Source organism: Neltuma alba, unplaced genomic scaffold (genome assembly GCF_004799145.2).
Source record: "Neltuma alba isolate B1F8T4 unplaced genomic scaffold, ASM479914v2 tig00012197_pilon, whole genome shotgun sequence".
NCBI lineage: Eukaryota > Viridiplantae > Streptophyta > Magnoliopsida > Fabales > Fabaceae > Neltuma > Neltuma alba.
In genome coordinates this window covers 260,610-278,756 of record NW_021636737.1, presented here as the reverse complement: position 1 = coordinate 278,756, position 18,147 = coordinate 260,610, and the positions used below count along the sequence as shown (strand labels likewise).

Genomic DNA, 18,147 nt, shown 5'->3' with positions numbered 1-18,147 from the left:
TTCATGTGCTTGTTTGCTGTTTGGATTGAATTGTTGCGGCAATGGGAATAATGATCTCATATGGGCACATACAATATACGAATTCCCATTTTCTATATGTAATATATTATAAGTAGTATACAAAGACTAACTTCCCATACACCATTCGAACACTCTCCATGCTTGACAGGGAATTCTTAAAAAGGGGGAGGGGGAGAGATGTAACATGAATCACTGTTTTCCAATGAACACCTCGCTGTTGCCAATTCCTCTCGTGCAGTAACTTCTCAATAAAAAAATTTGAAAACAAAATTAAGAAAGGCACGCGGCTAGCAACAACTAACCCAATTACAGTGAAGACCAAAAAAGGAGGAAAAAAAAAACTCGAATATTTCCTGCCAATCCTATTCTATCTTCCCTGTTGTAATTTCCCTGATATTTCAATATATAATGGTTGATCATGCGTTGGAAACAATGCATAGACCAAAATGTTTTTAAAAAAAATACAGAAAAAGAATCAATTAAACCTCGTACTGTTCCTTCTTCCCCACCACCTTTTCTTTACTTTGTCAATTGCACCCTCCTCACTTCCAAGCTTATGTAAAATTGCCTTCGTTTCACGCAGTCTTGCCGCATAGTCTTTCTTCCAAGCTTCGAACGTGTGTTTCAACCTTCTAAGCTCCTGTTCTGGATTCAAATTTGCTTCAACTTGACCAGATTTCACCTCAACCAAGAACTTGGCATCATCACCAAATACTTGACGCCTCTGCTCTAATTCATTAGCCAGCCCACTTATGACATTGAAGCCTGCACCCATTGATCTAAACCCATTGCTTTCTTGGCGTCTGTGATAATTACCCACACTTGAGCTGCTTTCTTGGCGCCTATGGTTGCTTCCTATATCTGAATTATAATCTCTCTCATCACTTGCATTGACAGAAGCATCCGAATTTCTTGCAGAATCATCAATTGCTAAGCTCTTTTTTGCAATGGAGAGGCTAGATTGTAGGGATCTCATTTGTTTCTGCCACCCTTCTTCCATTGATTTCATCTTCGATTCATACTCGGACCAACGGCTCTCATACTGTTGGAGGCGCTGGTGAAGAATGTCGTTTTCTTCTTTTTTAACTCTCAGGGCAGCTTCAGCCTTGAGCACCCGACGCTGTAATTCAGTCAGGAAAGATGCCTTGACTAGCACCTCGTCCGATTCATTGGCCTGTTTTCAAGTTCACAATCTCAAGTTTCAATAATCACGATGCAATTCACAAGCATTCCATGAAAGCATTCATTTTGAAAAATAGGATACCTTCATCCCTATAGATTTCAACAATCCCATATCTCCTGAGCATCTTCTGGCCAACGAACCACGAATAGCTGCAAATTTAACCAAATATTTATATGAATTATCTGTAGAAAAGTCCCATAATAACATCTTTTTAAAGACAAAAAACAACATATTTGGCTGGAAAAGGCAGTCCACACTCCCAAGAGAGTTTTCTGATGCATAATTAATTTGTAATTTTGTACCGTATTTCTAAAATGAATCAAAGTAATTGTGATTGCTCCTACAGCTCAAGATTCATTTTGTTTAAAATAACAAGGCATGGAAATATGAGTGCTCGTCGCACTTAAAAGCAGATGGCACTAGCTCATAGAAACAGGCAGATGTTCGGTTGTGGGGAGGGAACGAAATGTCACCTGATTGAATGACTATCGCAGCATCAGAAATATTCTTCATTCTGTTTCTCGCAAATACTCCTTTCATCTGCTTCTGTATATGAACAGCAGCTCTATGTCGCTGAAGTGAAGCTGCAAATTCCTTTCTCGTTTTCTCTCCCCTGACAACTGCATGGATAGGTAAGAAAATATAGTTCCAGAGAAAAATGAAAAACAGAAAGAATGGTGAGGAGAAAAACGACATACATGACTGGAGAGTAGTGATTCCTCTCTTAAGTTCCTTGTGATAACAACGTGCTCGGTGACCCCTGAAGCAACTTTGGACGCGTAAGATGCCATGGAGGGTACGATTTCGGGTATCTTCAAGCACTCCAATCTGCAGTGGGTTCAAGAGGCATGTTAAAGGCCATATTGAAATATCATTAACGTAATTCTTCTTTCATACCCCACCCCCTCCTCAAATTTATGGCCTCTTTGGATCCTCTATAGATAACCAAAAACGATCTGACAACTTCGTAGCCAGTTCATATTTCCCAGGACCGATGAAGCCGCTCCAGATTAGATGTAATAGGGACTTTCTTTTGTCCCAAGCGAAAAACAACATTCTTCTAGCAACTTGATGCAAGTTTCAAAACAAATACCAGCTCAGATAAAAAACCAAAATCACAAATATGCAAGACTCAGAAGCACATATTTCCAATCAAATTATTTTGTATTTCTATTAAAAAACAATCCATTGATATCATTCATATAATTCTTCATCAATACACCTCCCCTTTCCCATTCTAGAATTGTTACCTATACCGGAATAATGTAACATGTCGAATACAATGCTTACCAAGTACAGGAAGATAATATAGGATTTTAAATCCTAAATGCAGTCTAATTCCATTTTAAGCTGGCCATGACAACTAGTGTCCAGAATCACCAAGAAGACTTCTGGTATGAATTCAATTCCAACACATTCATGATCGTCATAAAAATTTAAATCATTCTCCTTAAAAGATACACTAAAAATGAAATCAGAACAATCGGGGAAAAACTACACACATGATGATAATAAATCTATATTTACCTGTCCTGTTCGGAAAAATAATTTTGTGAACCCAACTTGATACATCTCAGGCAAAATACTAAACTGATGCAGAATTGCAACTGAAACACTGAGTGGATCCTGAGATGCAACATTTTCAAGGAGAAGAAAACCATATCTGATTCACCAATCACAAGCCAAGAGAAAGGTTAGCTGTGTAGAGAAAGTGCGGAAGGGAGTTGAAAGGATACGAACTATCATATACATCCTCTTTCATACCTTCTGGCAAACTTTTGATGAGACATTCTAGTAGGAAAACCTGATCTTGATATTCGAACCACTTCCAGGACTCCACAACATCTCAGTTGCTGAAGTACAAGCCCTTGCTCATATGATCCCGGTGACTGGGAGTTATTAGGCTTAATGCATCGAATAAAATGTGGTGTGGTGCTCTCCAAACGTTGCATAAGTTGAAACAGCTGACCCTAAATGCCAAAAAAATAAATTTTATAGCCAATTCAAGCGAGAAAATATCACCACTTCGGAAGGGGAAAACAAAATTAAAGACCAAAAGATGCGCCCAATAAAATTGACAGAGTGGAGGAGGAAAGGAATAACTATGGATAATTTATGGTTTTGGTACTTGGCAATTTTCACTCCACTCCCCACCAGTACTTCTATTTTCATTCCTACAACGGTCACCATTAGCATTATTGTACCCTCTCCTATGCTGGAGAACTCACAAGTCCGATCTCAAAAAGTACCATTAACAAATTACGAGACAATCTCTTTTTTCCTAGAAAATGCAAGGTTTAAACATTGAACAAGAGGAATACTTCAACAGCATATAAGAACTTGCATTGACAGTGAATTGAAGACTGGAAGAATCAATACATTAGTTTGCTAAGAATTAAACTATTTCACGATCAATCAAGTACTGGAAAGCTCTATATTTGGTAACGCACCTTGAATTTTGTGGCAACACTTAGCTTTTGGGAATCTGCTCCGCCTGATTTGTGTAAGGGACCAGCTACAGGCTTCTCGGACTGCAAAAGCATATGGGCTGCAAATATCTTAGGAAGATGGCATGTACATGAGGATAAAAGTTGAATGGAATCCAAGTGCAATAGGTCCCTGTTCTTCTCCAAAAATCCAGTTGTATCATAGGTGACCTGAAGGGAGGAAACAGGTGGAATTATCAGTGCGTTAGGATCAGCAAACCTAGCAACTGTTTTGGATTTAGAATAAAGATGGCATTTAGGAGTCATAGAATATGAAAATTCAATCAAAATTATGGTTAGTCAATGCGTGGATCCAAATCTTGTGGAATCTAGCATCTCATACAGTTGTTAATATTAAAGTCCACAATCCCAGAGGCATCAAACCATACTGGTCACGCCCAAACCAGATGACAAAACCTAATGCTACTGGAAGTCCACAATATAAATCATGTTCAAATATAACGGCAACTTACGGGCTCTCAGACATATATACATAAAATCATGACAATGACTAGAGTAATACCTCCCCTGCATAATGGCACACAGCAAAGGCCTTGCCTCGTTCTCCTTGGAAACATGAATTTGAATTCAGATGCTGCCTAAGCTTGTTAGCAAATGTCAAATCTGTACCATTTGGGAAAGTGGATTCCTCATCTAAAAGGGATAGCAGCCCTAGTGGTTTCTGCACAAACATAAGAAATAAATAATGCAAATTTCTAACCATAATGACCGAAGTTCCAAGCAAATAATAAATGCTAGATGAACAATTTGGTCCTGGATTATCAAGTGAAAAGCTAGTTATGGGAAATGACAAATTTGTTGCACGGTAGTCCTTCGGGCCTTGTTGGGCCACTTGAGGAAAGAAATAACAATTGACAAATTTGCCTCTTTCTGGAGCTAACTAGTGCACTGTCCAACCTTTGGGGCTCAAGTTAAGTAGGCCAGAGTCACTTACAATCTGGAGATCATGCTACGTCAGTCAAGAATTAAAGTATAATTTTCGTAGAAAATTTTATTTCTTAACAATTTCTGTAATATCATTACTTAAAACTAAGGACGAATTATTTCTACCAAAGCATCACAAACTTGACAAAAACGCCTTACAAGATCAATCAGATCTGAAAAGAATGCAGGTGAAGTATTCAGAATTCAGTATCCAAAAAAGAAAAATCCTCCTGAGGAAGTTCCCCATAATTACATCCAAGATTAGTTTAACTACACAGACAGATTTAGAGTACACACACACACCAAGCTCTGAACCAGCAGCATTCCTATACCCAACTCCCCCTATAGAAAATACTTCCAACTTAGTTGATAAAGAAAGCTTAGAGCACATTATTCTGATTAAGCATACCTTTTCGAAAAGATTAAGGCAGTCTTGATTGTCTTCAAATTCAACTTTAGCCCAGTCAATGCCATCCTGTACATATTCCTGAAACACCGGCATCCAATCCACAAGTATAAGATTATGATTAAAGATAAGCATTCAATATTTTCAAAAACAAAAATAAACCTTCAACTTTCTAGGGAAGCATTCAATAGGATGGTTTCCATAGCCATGGAGGCTGCTAAATGGTGTTAAAGAATTTAACAAATTATCGAATGATCTCACATATCCTCCTATTAGTGACATATGAGCAAAACACAAACTTGCGTTCCATACCTCTTGTTCTAACTTGAATAAGTGACGATTAAAGTGTTGTTGCAATCTTTCATTCGCATAATTTATGCAGAACTGCTCAAAACTGTTCCTCTGCAGATATAAGAGACAAATGAGTAGCACATAAAGAGGGAAAATATTTCAAAACTCAAACAAACAAGGATGTTAACATACCTCAAAAGATTCAAATCCATAGATGTCTAAAATACTGATTGATCTACCAGTGCGTCTTTTACCAACAGCAAGTGAATTGTTTATTTGTTCAACCAGCCAATCAAACAAACATGCATATATTGATTTTGCCAAAGCATCTCTTGCATCAATTGCCTAGAAGAAAAATGTAAAATTTAAGTAAAGGAGGAAAACAAAGAGCATCATTAAGGTATATTCATTATGAATATCACAGAAACAATGATAGTCCAATCCATCTATGCTGTGCATAACTCGCCATGGAGTTTTGATATACCCAAATGAAGTCATGGTTTGGTTCAGCGCTAGCGTTTTCATCTTTTTCATTTCATTTGATCAATATAGCCTATGGATGAGGTTCAGCGTAAGTTTTTCCTCTTTTCGCACCTCCTTTAATCAGTATGACCTATGTAATAAAGTCACGCACAAATTTCCCAATGTGTTTAAGCCTTCTTAGCAAAGGGAACTTAGGCCCCGTAAATGAACTTTACAAATCCAATAAGCTACCTCACACAGCCCTAATAATGCTATAGTAACCATGAGCTATTGCAAAAGTATTCACATTTCGAATGTCGGCTGGACTACTGAGAAAGATAAAATATGAAGCACCCTCATCACCAGTGATTCTCGTTTAACTTCCATTTATTCTGATATCAATTACCACTAATTCCGTATGCTGATTGGAGAATGCAAGAATTACGTTGTTTAGATCCTTCCAAACAAGTTTGGGTTTTTCTCCATACAATAATTTAGGCAAAGGAAATTTGACACTCAATTTACCTGTGGTAGCGTCAACTTTTGGACAATGTTGTCGTTGCCAGCTTTCATTTTGCGAGTTGATAAAGTCAACTTCAGATCTCCAATGTCACAGCCAATCAATTTAGCAACGTTGAACAAACCTTTAAAAGTTTTCAATTAAAAATGTACTATTAGGTGAGGTGACGAAAGCTTTAGAAGAAAAATTAATAGTAACTAATAACAAGCGAAGGATATAAAATATTTTCAAAACTTAAATATTAGGCAACAAACGAATTTGGGCAACAATCCATGTAAGCGTAATATATGTTTATATGCCTGCCACGTAAGATCCAGGATTTCCAATGCCAGAAAGGCATCGCTATCATGATCTGTAGTCTATCATGCAGAAAATATATGTTTGTAGATGCTTTCGGTAGAGTCTGGAAATTTCTTACCCTCATCCTCTAAGGGTTGAACATGATTTTCATTATCAATCACAGTAAATGATATGTTTCCTAGCCATAACACTGCAGCAAGCATTGCAAATACATTCTCCTGATTTTCTTTGCTGACGTGGACAACATCTAAGGCTTCCTGGAATTTATGATGAGCTCAAATGTATATTAAACCACATTTTTAGAAGGTCAAATCACTTGTGACTGTAATCCTCAAAAGATAGGGTACCATGACTATGCGAAATTCTTCCGCATCATTAACACCAGTAATGGAGAAACAATTGCTCTGCCTCAGATATTTGTATTCTTCCGCACTTCGTAGATTTAGCTTCTCTGAGTTATAAAATAAGAGCAATAATAACAAATAGGTTAGACAAATATACCAAGTTAACTTACTGAAAGAATAATGTGGCGAAGAAAATAAAGATAAAAAGGCACAAAACTTGAAAACTAAAAAATCAATTACAATAATACCGCACATGGAAGACTATTTAGAATTCTTTTTAGTTTGTGACTTGAGTCCAAATGCTTGTAAGTTGATAGACTGGGAGCAAGAAATTTGTCTGTCATTTAAGACAAGGAAGGTAGGATTCTTAAGACATGACAAAAAGCTAATGTCTTTATTCTTCTCAAGAACTGCAATAACTCTTATTAGACATCGAGTGGTGGTCTTCAAAATGCTAAGTTTCTATGGTAAAATCTGCATAGCTGGTAGCATTGGCTTATTTTCTGCAGTTCGTTAGAGTTTTGCATTTTAAGAATAAATTCCGAAAAGCTTGGGGACTCATCACTCCAGTGATAGATTCTTAGTGATTCCTTGTGTGACTTGGGTTTTGACTCTTGAGAGATAATTTCGATGTTCAAAAATTGGAAAAGCTCTCTCAAGCTCTGGAAATACTATATTACAGGGGAGGTTTCTGTCTTGTCTGCTGTGGTCACCTACGCCAAAATGAACCTGTTTCTGTAGAATTTTTAGGTGCACTACAAGTGCTCTATGGCTACGTATAGAAAATTTTAGGGTCAAACAACCACTATTATAAATGTTGCAGCCACACTTATATTCTGCACGAACATCCTCAGATAACATGTCTGCACAAATGCCTCTTACTATTTTTGTCCACAATATGCAACTACTACATAAAAAGAGGCAGGTTAAGCGCCAATAATTACCCCTCAGCGAAGGCGAAGCCCCGGCACACAGCTGATAGAAAATATGATATGACCTTTCCCCTTCATTGCATTGGACTACTCTAGACTGTTCAAATACCAAATCAAAACAGCGCCTGGTTATGTACTACGGGCAGAATATAAAACTTAAAATAGCTCACAGAAACGAGCAAGTACCTTTTCCAGCAAAACTGCTTATGGTTATGCAGGGAACACCACATAGATTCGACATGTGAATAGAAACATAATAGTTAAAACCTTGAAAGTTCAAACGGAATCAGGGACAGTGCTTTAACCACAAATGCAGCAGTAAACTTACATGTCTGAATATTTGCACCCGATATTTTTCCAGTTTCACTGAAGTGAATCTCAATAAGTTTCCCCTGTCACAAATTTGGTTAAACTATGAGAACTTTCTACGACAAAGAATATAATATCAAAGTTAAGCACGAAGAGAATCGCTACTGCTCCATACACTCAAGAAGGGTGCACTAAGAACCAATATGATGAATAGGGAATCTTACAAAACGACTTGAGTTATCATTTCTCAATGTTTTTGCATTGCCAAAGGCTTCTAGTATTGGATTAGTCTTTAATATCTCATATTCTATTCCACTTCCGCCTCCAAGGGCAGCCAGGTACTGCATTGCTATCTTTGCTGTCTCAGTCTTGCCTGCTCCACTTTCACCACTGAATAGTAGACCGTAAAATTTGTTACTGACCCCAGTTTAAATTGCATAGACAACTAATGATCGCAAATGGAAAGGTCCACTGCTCACTCAAGTTGCAACTAAAATAAAACTCAGATTGCATAAGCTTCTAGCAAAGAAAATAACTAAAACATCCGACAATTTGAGATGAAGAATGTAGCAGATACTTCTGGGGAAAAAAGCCATAATCATATTCAAATAAGAAACAACACATCAAACAGAATCCCAGGCATTTATCTTATCATGTCACTGTATGTAGTTTAGGTGGTAAGCAGCAACGTATAAAAGTGAATTCATAAGAAGGATACATGAAGGTTATCAAAAGTCCAGTAATTTACTGACCTTATAATTATAGATTGATTCACTTCATCTGGAAAACAAAGCAAAGATCAAGTAAGTGTTTCATGCTTAAGACAATTGACAGAGCTCTTCACAATTACAGCTGATATGTATGCACATATATGGAAGGGTAAAACAAAAAAGAACCTCTTCTCATTTCCCGGATGGCTGTGTCTGTAATGGCATATACATGAGGACTTTCCATAGCTTTATTCTTATATGCTTTAATATAATCATTTCCATACAGAGGAACTTTCTTAAACGGATTTACTGCAACCAAAACAGGCCCTGCTTTTGTCTGAATTGCAGATAGTTATACAAACAAAGATGTTAAATTAGGTGGAGCTCACAAATTCAAGAAAATACTTCAAAGAAAAGAAAACGCATACATAAATCATATTTCGGTTGTATCTGTATTGCAGATTGTATAAAACTGATGGTTCATTCAAATAACTAAGCTGCATAAGGTCATCCACTCCATCAAGAATATCAGGGTTTGCCGGAACCAAACTTTCAGCTTTAACCCTTAAAACCTACAATTAAGGGAGAAAGGGAGTATAACTAATCAGATGCTGGGGATAAACAATAAAGAGCATCACTCTTTTGAATTTTTAAAGCTTTGCTTACTTTTCCATCAGGCAATGTGATAACCGATTCAGCCCCAGAAGTGGATATTATCTTCCCCAGCTCCCAATTCCCATTCGGAAGTTGAAACCAAGAATGAATCTTCTGAAACATTGAATTTCAGAACTAAGGAAGATGAACAATAAATGTTTGATTATCAATTAATAATGACTTGCGTACAAAACAATACTCTTTCTGGCTAACAAACAAATAATTAACATTAAAAAAAAACATATAAAGCATTGAATAGCACATCCTTCCCTGAGAAAAGAATATTTACGCACATCCAAAAATGTTCAGAAACTAAGGATTTAAAGGAAAAGGGTACAGATATTATTCTTTGACGACCAAATGCTGACAAGAAATATAAGATATGAAAATCTAATTTTGCAAGAATTACTCTTTTCCATGAAATTTCAGCAGACAAGACAAAATAGTTTGACTCAACAAAATGCAAGGATTTTTCCTACTGGGAATTTGCACTGATTTCTGATGCTAATGCTAGAGGCAATAAACCCAATATATATGTAAGCCTTCCATCAGCTGTTTCTAAATTTCAACATCCTTCAAAGTACCAGTCCAACTGAACATTTAGAAAGATAAAGCTACATCATATATCAGTGAATATCAACCGTCAAAAAGTCTTGTTTCCTACACATCGCCACAACTTTCATGAGTACTATATTTTTTACTCTCCAGTTGCTTTAATGATGGCTAAGCATGCGTTTCCTTAATCTAACATTTATCTTCATTCTTCAATAAACAACTTATTCTGACCATGTTTCCAAATCTGAAACAAAATTTGACACTTCATCAAAAGAACAAAAACCGGTATGAATATGGTGGTTTACCACCATTATTTCTACATCTTAGACAATTTCAGGTCTAAAAAGAATTCACTCGGTTCTAAGCATCTGCCTCGCTGTAAAGATATTCTACAACCTACAAACCTCAACCACTTATAACTCCTATGACTTTGGAGGCACGTACAACAACTGTTTTAAGCATCTATTTTATGGGAAAGATATCAGTAGTTTAAATTAAAGATTACTGAAAGGCTCCTGAACACAAGTAACACAGTTGTGTGAGATCTTATAAGCAATATAAATAACCTACAACTTCTTCAATTGTACGCTTTCCTTAAGCAAGTAGAAAAACTGACGGAAACATGCATAAATACATGAAGAAGTAACTTAATATTTGTGTATATATGAAATAAGTATTAATTAATCACCGATAATACAGAATAATCACAGAAAGATGTTTACACCCAAATAAAAACAAAAGTAGAGTTAATTCCGTAATGTTTGAGACATTATTCCAGGATAATGAAGCTATTCATCAAACTTGGGTGCTGAACGTTATAACACAAGTGTGATTAACTGATTAGAAAACAAGGAGAGTGAAATTGGAATCAAGAGCCAAAAATACCTTCTTTGAAGGATAAGGCGTAGTATCACTCCACCTGTGGTCATTGGACGATGGGGAGATTGAAGGGAGTGGATGGGAAGCAGATTCTGCGCCATCATCACCAGGTGAGGGCCTGCTTTCTAACGACGTAGTTCTTTCACCATATGGTGAATCCTCATCAAAAAGATCCATATCACCAGCAAGGTCTTGAACTTCCTCAGAAACCTCTCTTCCTAGTGCATCATTTTCATGTTTTTCCCCAAAAGCAAGTGTTGGGTCAGTTGTGAACTTGACATTAGGTTGCAATGCTTCGAAGGACTGGAAAGCAGGGAATAGCCCAGATGTCTGAGACATTTTCCTTTAAGAGTCCTGCCACCACAAATAATAGTTACCCTCGACAATTGCAAATGAGGTAAAGATTATTATTTAAAAAGGGTTCACTTTTTGAAGCAAAAAGGCCGTTCCCCACTTCTAACAAGGTCCCATTCAAGATGCAGACTCCACTCTTTAGTGCTCCTGAATTGTCATAGGCACGTTTCTAACCTCATCCTAAGCTGTACATTATCAATCTGACACAGCCATGGCCCAACGTACCTAGTCTAAGGACCTTGAAGATCACGTAATCTAAACCTCACGATCTAAAACTTGACACGTTTAAAAGTCGAAATGGTCTTCAAGATGCAATCCCTTTTTGGAAAATGGTGAAAAAATTGCTCCAGCTGATCTTTTGTTTCGCTAGAACTGAGCATGTCAAGACAAAGTCCAAAATTTTGATCTAAGTTTTTTTTTTCCTCCAGGAGACAATCAAAGCAAAAAACTTTACTTGAATTCCAATGCCCCAAGTTGAAACCAAAACAGACGACCAAAGGGGCAAAAAAAAAGGAACAAAAGGGACTCAGGTTACCAAGTCTCAACCGCTCCAATTTTTTCTCCATCATTTTTTCTCAGCAACAGGAGGACACTGGAATAGAAAAAAGAAAAAGCAACAATGCAAAAGCAAGCTGAAAGACACACATAAACGCACCTAATTTGTCCGATTATGCTTGAGCCGATCTACCAGCCTTAGAAAAAGCAGATGAAGCTGCGAACAATCTGTGAAGACGATTGCAACAGCAATTCAGAGAGCATGGCCAAGAAGATCAAATGACAGCAAGAACTTGAAGAGAAAGATCTTGAAGGATGGAGAATTGTGCAAGGTGAAGTTGAGGCAGGAAGAGTCTGACAGGAGGTGTTTGGCTGATGGAAAGTTGAGAGAAGAAAATTATTTTTAAAAAATAATATGCAAACGATCGCAGGCGAGGGAAGGAGCAGCAGCTTTTTTGTCTTTGCCTTTTCTCTTCTTCTCAGAGCTGAAAACAGTTAACCAAAAAAAAATGAAGTTTTAAGTAAATGAAATAAAAAAAATTGAATAAATAAATCAAATTGAAAAGGGACATTCAAAGCACGCCAATACCTTTGGAAACTTTGAACTGGTTGTAATGACGGAACTACCCCCATCTGGGGAAAATGGCGGTTCCGAGAGGCGGGTGCTTTCAATTCAATGCTCGTTGTGTTTGTGCCCACCAATTTTTTGACTCGTGTTCTTCCGTTTAAGCGTAAGTTGGAAAAAAGACCAATGGCTGATTTTTTTCAAAACAATTACTATTTCCGGTTTTTAATATAAAATTCTATTTGACTTTTATTTTAGTCTTAAATATAAGATTCTAATCCACTTTGTCTCTCATATTTATATTTTTTTTTTCAAAATAATCTTTCTAACAATGATAGTTCTAGTCAATATTCTTGATTAGTAAAGATATTTTAAGAAAGACAACACCTATTTATGGCAAATAACTAACTCAACTTATTTTCTTAATCTCTTCAAATTAGTCAACTGACTTTTATAATTAAGACCGGAGGTAGTACTAAATTTAAAAACATTATTATTGTAATACAAAATAAAATCTTATGCTGACAAAAAAAGTGATATTTTGAAAGATTTGGAACAACCATGATATATTGGATAGTTTGGTTTTGGGCGAAATTAGGTGGTTTTTGGTTTTTTTTTTTTTTTTTTTGCCAAGAGGTCTTTTCTGAGGTTTTGGCGGACAAGTGTATGTGTTGTGAAATTACTTAAAGAAATGCAAATAGTATTGGTGTTTTTAATCAAAGAATATTATTGGTGGACAGGCGGTTTGAAAGAGACAATGATCTTAATCCCATATGCTGTAAATATGTCCTTATTTTTGGCCTGATGCAGTCCATACCTGATGACCCAGTCTTATTTATTTAAATTATATGGACAAACGCGTAGTATATTGTGCATTTTAAAGTACATTATTTAGGGGTATCTAAAGAAAGCCAAATCATAATTTTAAAAATAATTTTATGGTATGCAAATTAAATATGAGAAAAAAATTTATTTCGATTTAGATAAAATACTTTTTTAAAATGTTTTTTACAAAGAAAGCAATCACCAAACATAAGATACTAGTTAGTAGTTACTGTGCCAGAACTTCATGTTTCATCAGTCCATAAAGTTGACCTGTTACTTTCAATTCTTAATATAAAAACTAGTTGACTAATTTGAGTAGATTAAATAAACTAGTTAAATTAGTTATTTGTAATAAATAGATGCTATCTTTCTTAAAATATCATTACTAATCAAATATATTGGCTAGAACTACCATTATTACAAGGACTATCTTGAAAACAAAAATAAATAAATATGAGAGACAAAATGAATTAGGATCTTATATTTAGAATCAAAATAAAAGTTAAACAAACTCTTATATTAAGAACTGAAGGTAGTATTTGTTTACACACACCCAGGAAAAAAAGTATTTGTCCGCATTGTATTTAAACGCTTTGTATTTAAAATCATGTGTTTTTTTTATATTTTGCCAGCAATCATGCTATTATTTCTTATTCAAATCACTCAAAAGCACTTTTCAAAAAACTATTTTTATGCAAATCGAAATAAAATTATTCTCACATACTTACTCTATATATCTAATTTAGTTTCTGTGTTTGCCCAAACTTCAACCTTATACTTATTTTTAATCAGTTCTTTTTTAGTATAATCTTCTGTTGGTATTTAAAGATAGTTATTTAATATTTGTTTTTTAGAAGGTGCTTGAGTGGAAATAAAATCATTGTTTTAAAAATAATTTTACGATATACGAAGTAAATATATGAAGAAGTTTGTTTTGTTTTGTGAAGAAAAAAAATTTAAAAGCACCTTTTGGTGTTTCTAAGCACCCCTTTAATTGTATTCTTGAGACTGAGTAATTAACTCTTGCTAACATGATTAACGTTAACATGTGCTCCATGTCCGTCCATTCAAAATTATAAAAAACATTCTTTCTGAATAATGTGTAGTTTTAAAAAGCATTAACTAGTTCGTTAAAAGTATAAACTAGTAAAAAGTATCTTACGGATTATTGATGTTATGTTTAGGGTCCGAGATAGTACATTAATAAATGAGGACCCGTGATAGGCATTCCTTGGTTCATGACATGGGCATTCTTCTCTCAGAATGGTTTGCTGAAAAATAGAATAAGCACATTTTGATAATACCTAGAGTATTTAATACTCCTCCGGTCTTTAATATAAGACCTATTTGACTAATTTGATTAGATTAAGAAAGTTAGGTAAGTTAGTTAATTATAAGAAATGTGACATGTTTTTCCTAAAACACCATGATCATCTTTCTTAATACCTTTCTCCCTCTTCTACTTGAGTATGGTTTAGAGAATATCTATAGGGGTAATTTAGAGAAAATTGATAAATATGAGAAATGGGTCTTATATTTAGAACCAAAACCAACTCAACAATTGGGTCCTATATTAAGGACCGGAGGAGTAGTTAATACTCTTCCGGTTCTTAATATAAGACTCATTTAACTAATTTGATTAAATTAAAAAAGTTAAGTAAGTTAGTTAATTATAAGAAATGTGACATGTTTTTCTCAAAACACCATAATCATCTTTCTTAATACCCCATCCCCCTCTTCTACTTGATTATGGTTGAGGGAGTATCCACAGGGGTAATTTAGAAAAAATTGATAAATATAAAAAACGGGTCTTATATTTAGGACAAAAAGCAACTCAACAACTAAGTCCTATATTAAGAATCGAAGGAGTAGTTTGTTTTTGTGGACAATTAAACTTTATAAGTAACTGATTTATTATAATTGAGAGTGTAATGAATTTTGACAGCATTATGTTCGAAGAGTTTAACAAAATTCTTAATTTTCTTTTTGACGATTATATGTTTTTAGCCTGGCGGTAATTAAGCATACTTATATATATTACGAATGGAAAGAATAATTCATGTCGGCGCTTGCAGCTAGGTAGGAGGTTATTTAAATAACTATCGGTGTTTTCTTTGGTTTTGTTTTTGATCATTAGAAAACAACACAAATCTGCCTATTAATTAAGGTACGATGATATTTAAATGAATAAACGTTAAAATTTTATGTATGCTGAGATTAATTAAACTTGTTGATTAGATGTTTGATCTAGAAAACATGAAATTTTCATAATTATAATTGTAAATTAAATCCCTAAAACAATAATAATAATAATGAAAGTTCAAGGAACGGGCGGTGGTGGTCCAATGGCGATAACCTAATCATGTGGGACTAATAATTGAGTTATAAAGCTGGCCACAAGATTAAAAAAGTGAGTTTTAAAGAAGGTTCATAGTCGCCATCCGATCCATGGATTGGATTGACATTTCCATTATATTCCCTTCTCACCCCCTCAAATAAGTTACTCCTCCGGTTAGGGGTGTTCAAGGCCGGCCCGTCCCGGTCGGCCCGTTCCGGTCCCGGTCTTATTGGGACGGGACGGATCCGTTCCGAAATTTTTTGGGACGGGACAAACCGGGACGGGACAAAAAAGGGACCGGGACAGGACGGGACACGGGACGGGGTCGTCCCGTCCCGGTTCCTTTTTTAAAAAAAAAAATTAATTTTTTTAATTTTTTATATAATATCATTTTTTTCATTTTTTTTTAATATTTGAGACTATTGTATGGAACTATGGATATATTTATTTAGAGTTTTTATATTTGTTAATGATTTGAGATTATTGATGATTAGAATTTTTAGCAAGTTTTTATTGTGTTAAAAGCTTTTGTTTAGAGTTTTTAATAACTATTATATGTAATATTTTGAGCTTTTGTTTAAGAGTGCCCAAACAAATAAAAAAGATGTTTTTATAAAATTTAAGCTCAAAAAAATATAATTAAAAAAATCAGATTTTTTAAAAAAAAATTAAAAAAATTAAAAAAAAATAATTTCGGGACGTCCCGGATCCGTCCCGTCCCGACCGGGACCGGGACAACCCCGGGACGGGCCGGGACACGGGACAGAAATCTGTCCCGTTACTGTTCACCGGGACGGAACCGGGACGGGCCTGTCCCGGTCCCGATCCGTCCCGTGAACACCCCTACCTCCGGTCCTTAATATAGGACCCAATTGTTGAGTTGGTTTTGGTCCTAAATATAAGACACATTTCTCATATTTATCAATTTTCTTTAAATTACCCCTATGGATACTCCCTCAACCATAATCAAGTAGAAAAAAGAGGGGGTATTAAGAAAGATGATTATGGTATTTTAGGGAAAATGTCTCACATTTATTATAATTAACTAAATTACCTAACTTCCTTAATTTAACCAAATTAGTTAAATGGGTCTTATATTAAGGATCGGAGGAGTATTACATTCCATTACTTCTCAACTAGCAAAGCAAATGCTACATCCGCTTCAAATTATAATTACAAAACTTTGTTTATAGATTATAAATAAAATCTTATAATCAAGATCAGAGATAGTATATTTGTTTATATTCTCATGCTTTCCAGTTTAATTAACTAATTTAAGTAAATTAAAAATATTAGTTAAATTAGTAAATATGGTGTATTTTAAAAAAAAAATTATCGGCATCTTCCTTGATTCCCTCCATCCCTCTCCCACTTGATTATTTTTGAGAAAACATTAATAGTATTGATTAAGAAAAAAAATTAATAAACATATAAAATAAGTTTCACATATAGAACTAGCATTAACTTACCAATCAACTCCACATTAATAACAGGAGGAGTATTATATCATGACACATAATTATAATGTCATTTCGGAGGAACTATGTTATTGTTTACATTTAATTGACATTCGTTGGCAAAAGAATGATAAAGTTTTTTTTTGAAATTATGGTAGCAGGCTATTTTCTTTAGAAGCGTATTTATTTTATTTTTTAAAATGAGAAATTGCTAATTAAGCAGATGTTTATTCTTATCTTCGCACACTTTCTTTGATATGATAGGTTCATTGCAGAGAAGATGCCATGGAAAGACCCACCCAGCCATCTTACGTTACCCATAATTTTCTTCTTGTTCTTTGTTTTTTTTTTTTTTGAATGGAAGTGAATACATTAACAAATAACAAGCACAAATTTCTTCTTTTGGTTTTCTGATATCTATCTCGAAGATTTAATTTTGGGAGAATGTGGAAAATATTGCATGTTGTCGAAAAAAGAGTTGCACTTTTTCAATGACGGGTAATTTTTCAACATTTTTTAAAAAATCTTTTAAGTCATAACAATGAAAATTTGGTGATAAAGCAAATTACGCGTACGAACATTAATCAGCAGCGTTAAGTCTTGCAGTGAGAAATTTTCCCTCCCTAATTCTTTACTGCCCTGAAAAATGAAAATTTGCTAGTAAGGCAAGTTTGGTGTTAATATTTTAGAAGAAAGCCAGATAATTCTTTAAAAAATTTGTCTTCTGAAACCTACAACTTTGTAAATTATTGAATGTATTCTGAGATTTGTAGCTGAAAAATAACAAACAAAATGAAATCTTTAAAATTCATTCAATGAACAGTTACGGTCAAAAAGTAAAACATCACGTAAGGATGTTTCAGGGAGCGTTTGGATGATCTTTAAAATATTTTTTTAAATTATTTTTTTAATAAATCGAGACAAACACCTCTATATGTCATAAAAATATTTTTAAAATTATGGTTTTGTTTCTATCCAAATACTCTGAATAGATCAAAGAGAGATAACCAATACTAAAAGAGAAATACTAATACCCAATTCAAAAGAATAAATTGAATAAACGAGGATATAGGATGTTTATCCAGAAAACAAGAAGAAAAAGAAGATATTGGAGAT

General features: G+C 34.8%; 1 protein-coding gene across 3 annotated transcripts; it reads right to left on the bottom strand.

Annotated features, from left to right (window-relative positions):
- Positions 1 to 76: 76 nt before the first annotated feature.
- Positions 77 to 12,315, bottom strand: LOC114724703 (myosin-1). 3 transcript variants are annotated; one of them, XM_028911116.1, is made up of 24 exons: positions 11,995 to 12,315; positions 11,004 to 11,340; positions 9,576 to 9,677; positions 9,338 to 9,481; positions 9,096 to 9,246; positions 8,952 to 8,979; positions 8,424 to 8,589; positions 8,219 to 8,282; positions 8,077 to 8,090; positions 7,903 to 7,987; positions 6,962 to 7,065; positions 6,733 to 6,871; positions 6,320 to 6,438; positions 5,525 to 5,677; positions 5,354 to 5,443; positions 5,045 to 5,122; positions 4,214 to 4,372; positions 3,655 to 3,861; positions 2,969 to 3,174; positions 2,732 to 2,867; positions 1,903 to 2,032; positions 1,678 to 1,824; positions 1,286 to 1,353; positions 77 to 1,195 (listed from the first exon to the last, which is right to left on the bottom strand). In XM_028911116.1, exons 2-24 carry the CDS (start codon positions 11,334 to 11,336, stop codon positions 497 to 499), a joined length of 3,522 nt encoding a protein of 1,173 aa, XP_028766949.1. In that variant the 5' UTR covers positions 11,337 to 11,340; positions 11,995 to 12,315; the 3' UTR covers positions 77 to 496. The 3 variants fall into 3 exon arrangements, with proteins under 3 accessions (XP_028766949.1, XP_028766947.1, XP_028766950.1); XM_028911114.1 differs by having other exon boundaries at positions 11,004 to 11,351; positions 12,007 to 12,315; XM_028911117.1 differs by having other exon boundaries at positions 9,576 to 9,674; positions 11,004 to 11,351; positions 12,007 to 12,315.
- Between the last annotated feature and the right edge of the window lie 5,832 nt (positions 12,316 to 18,147).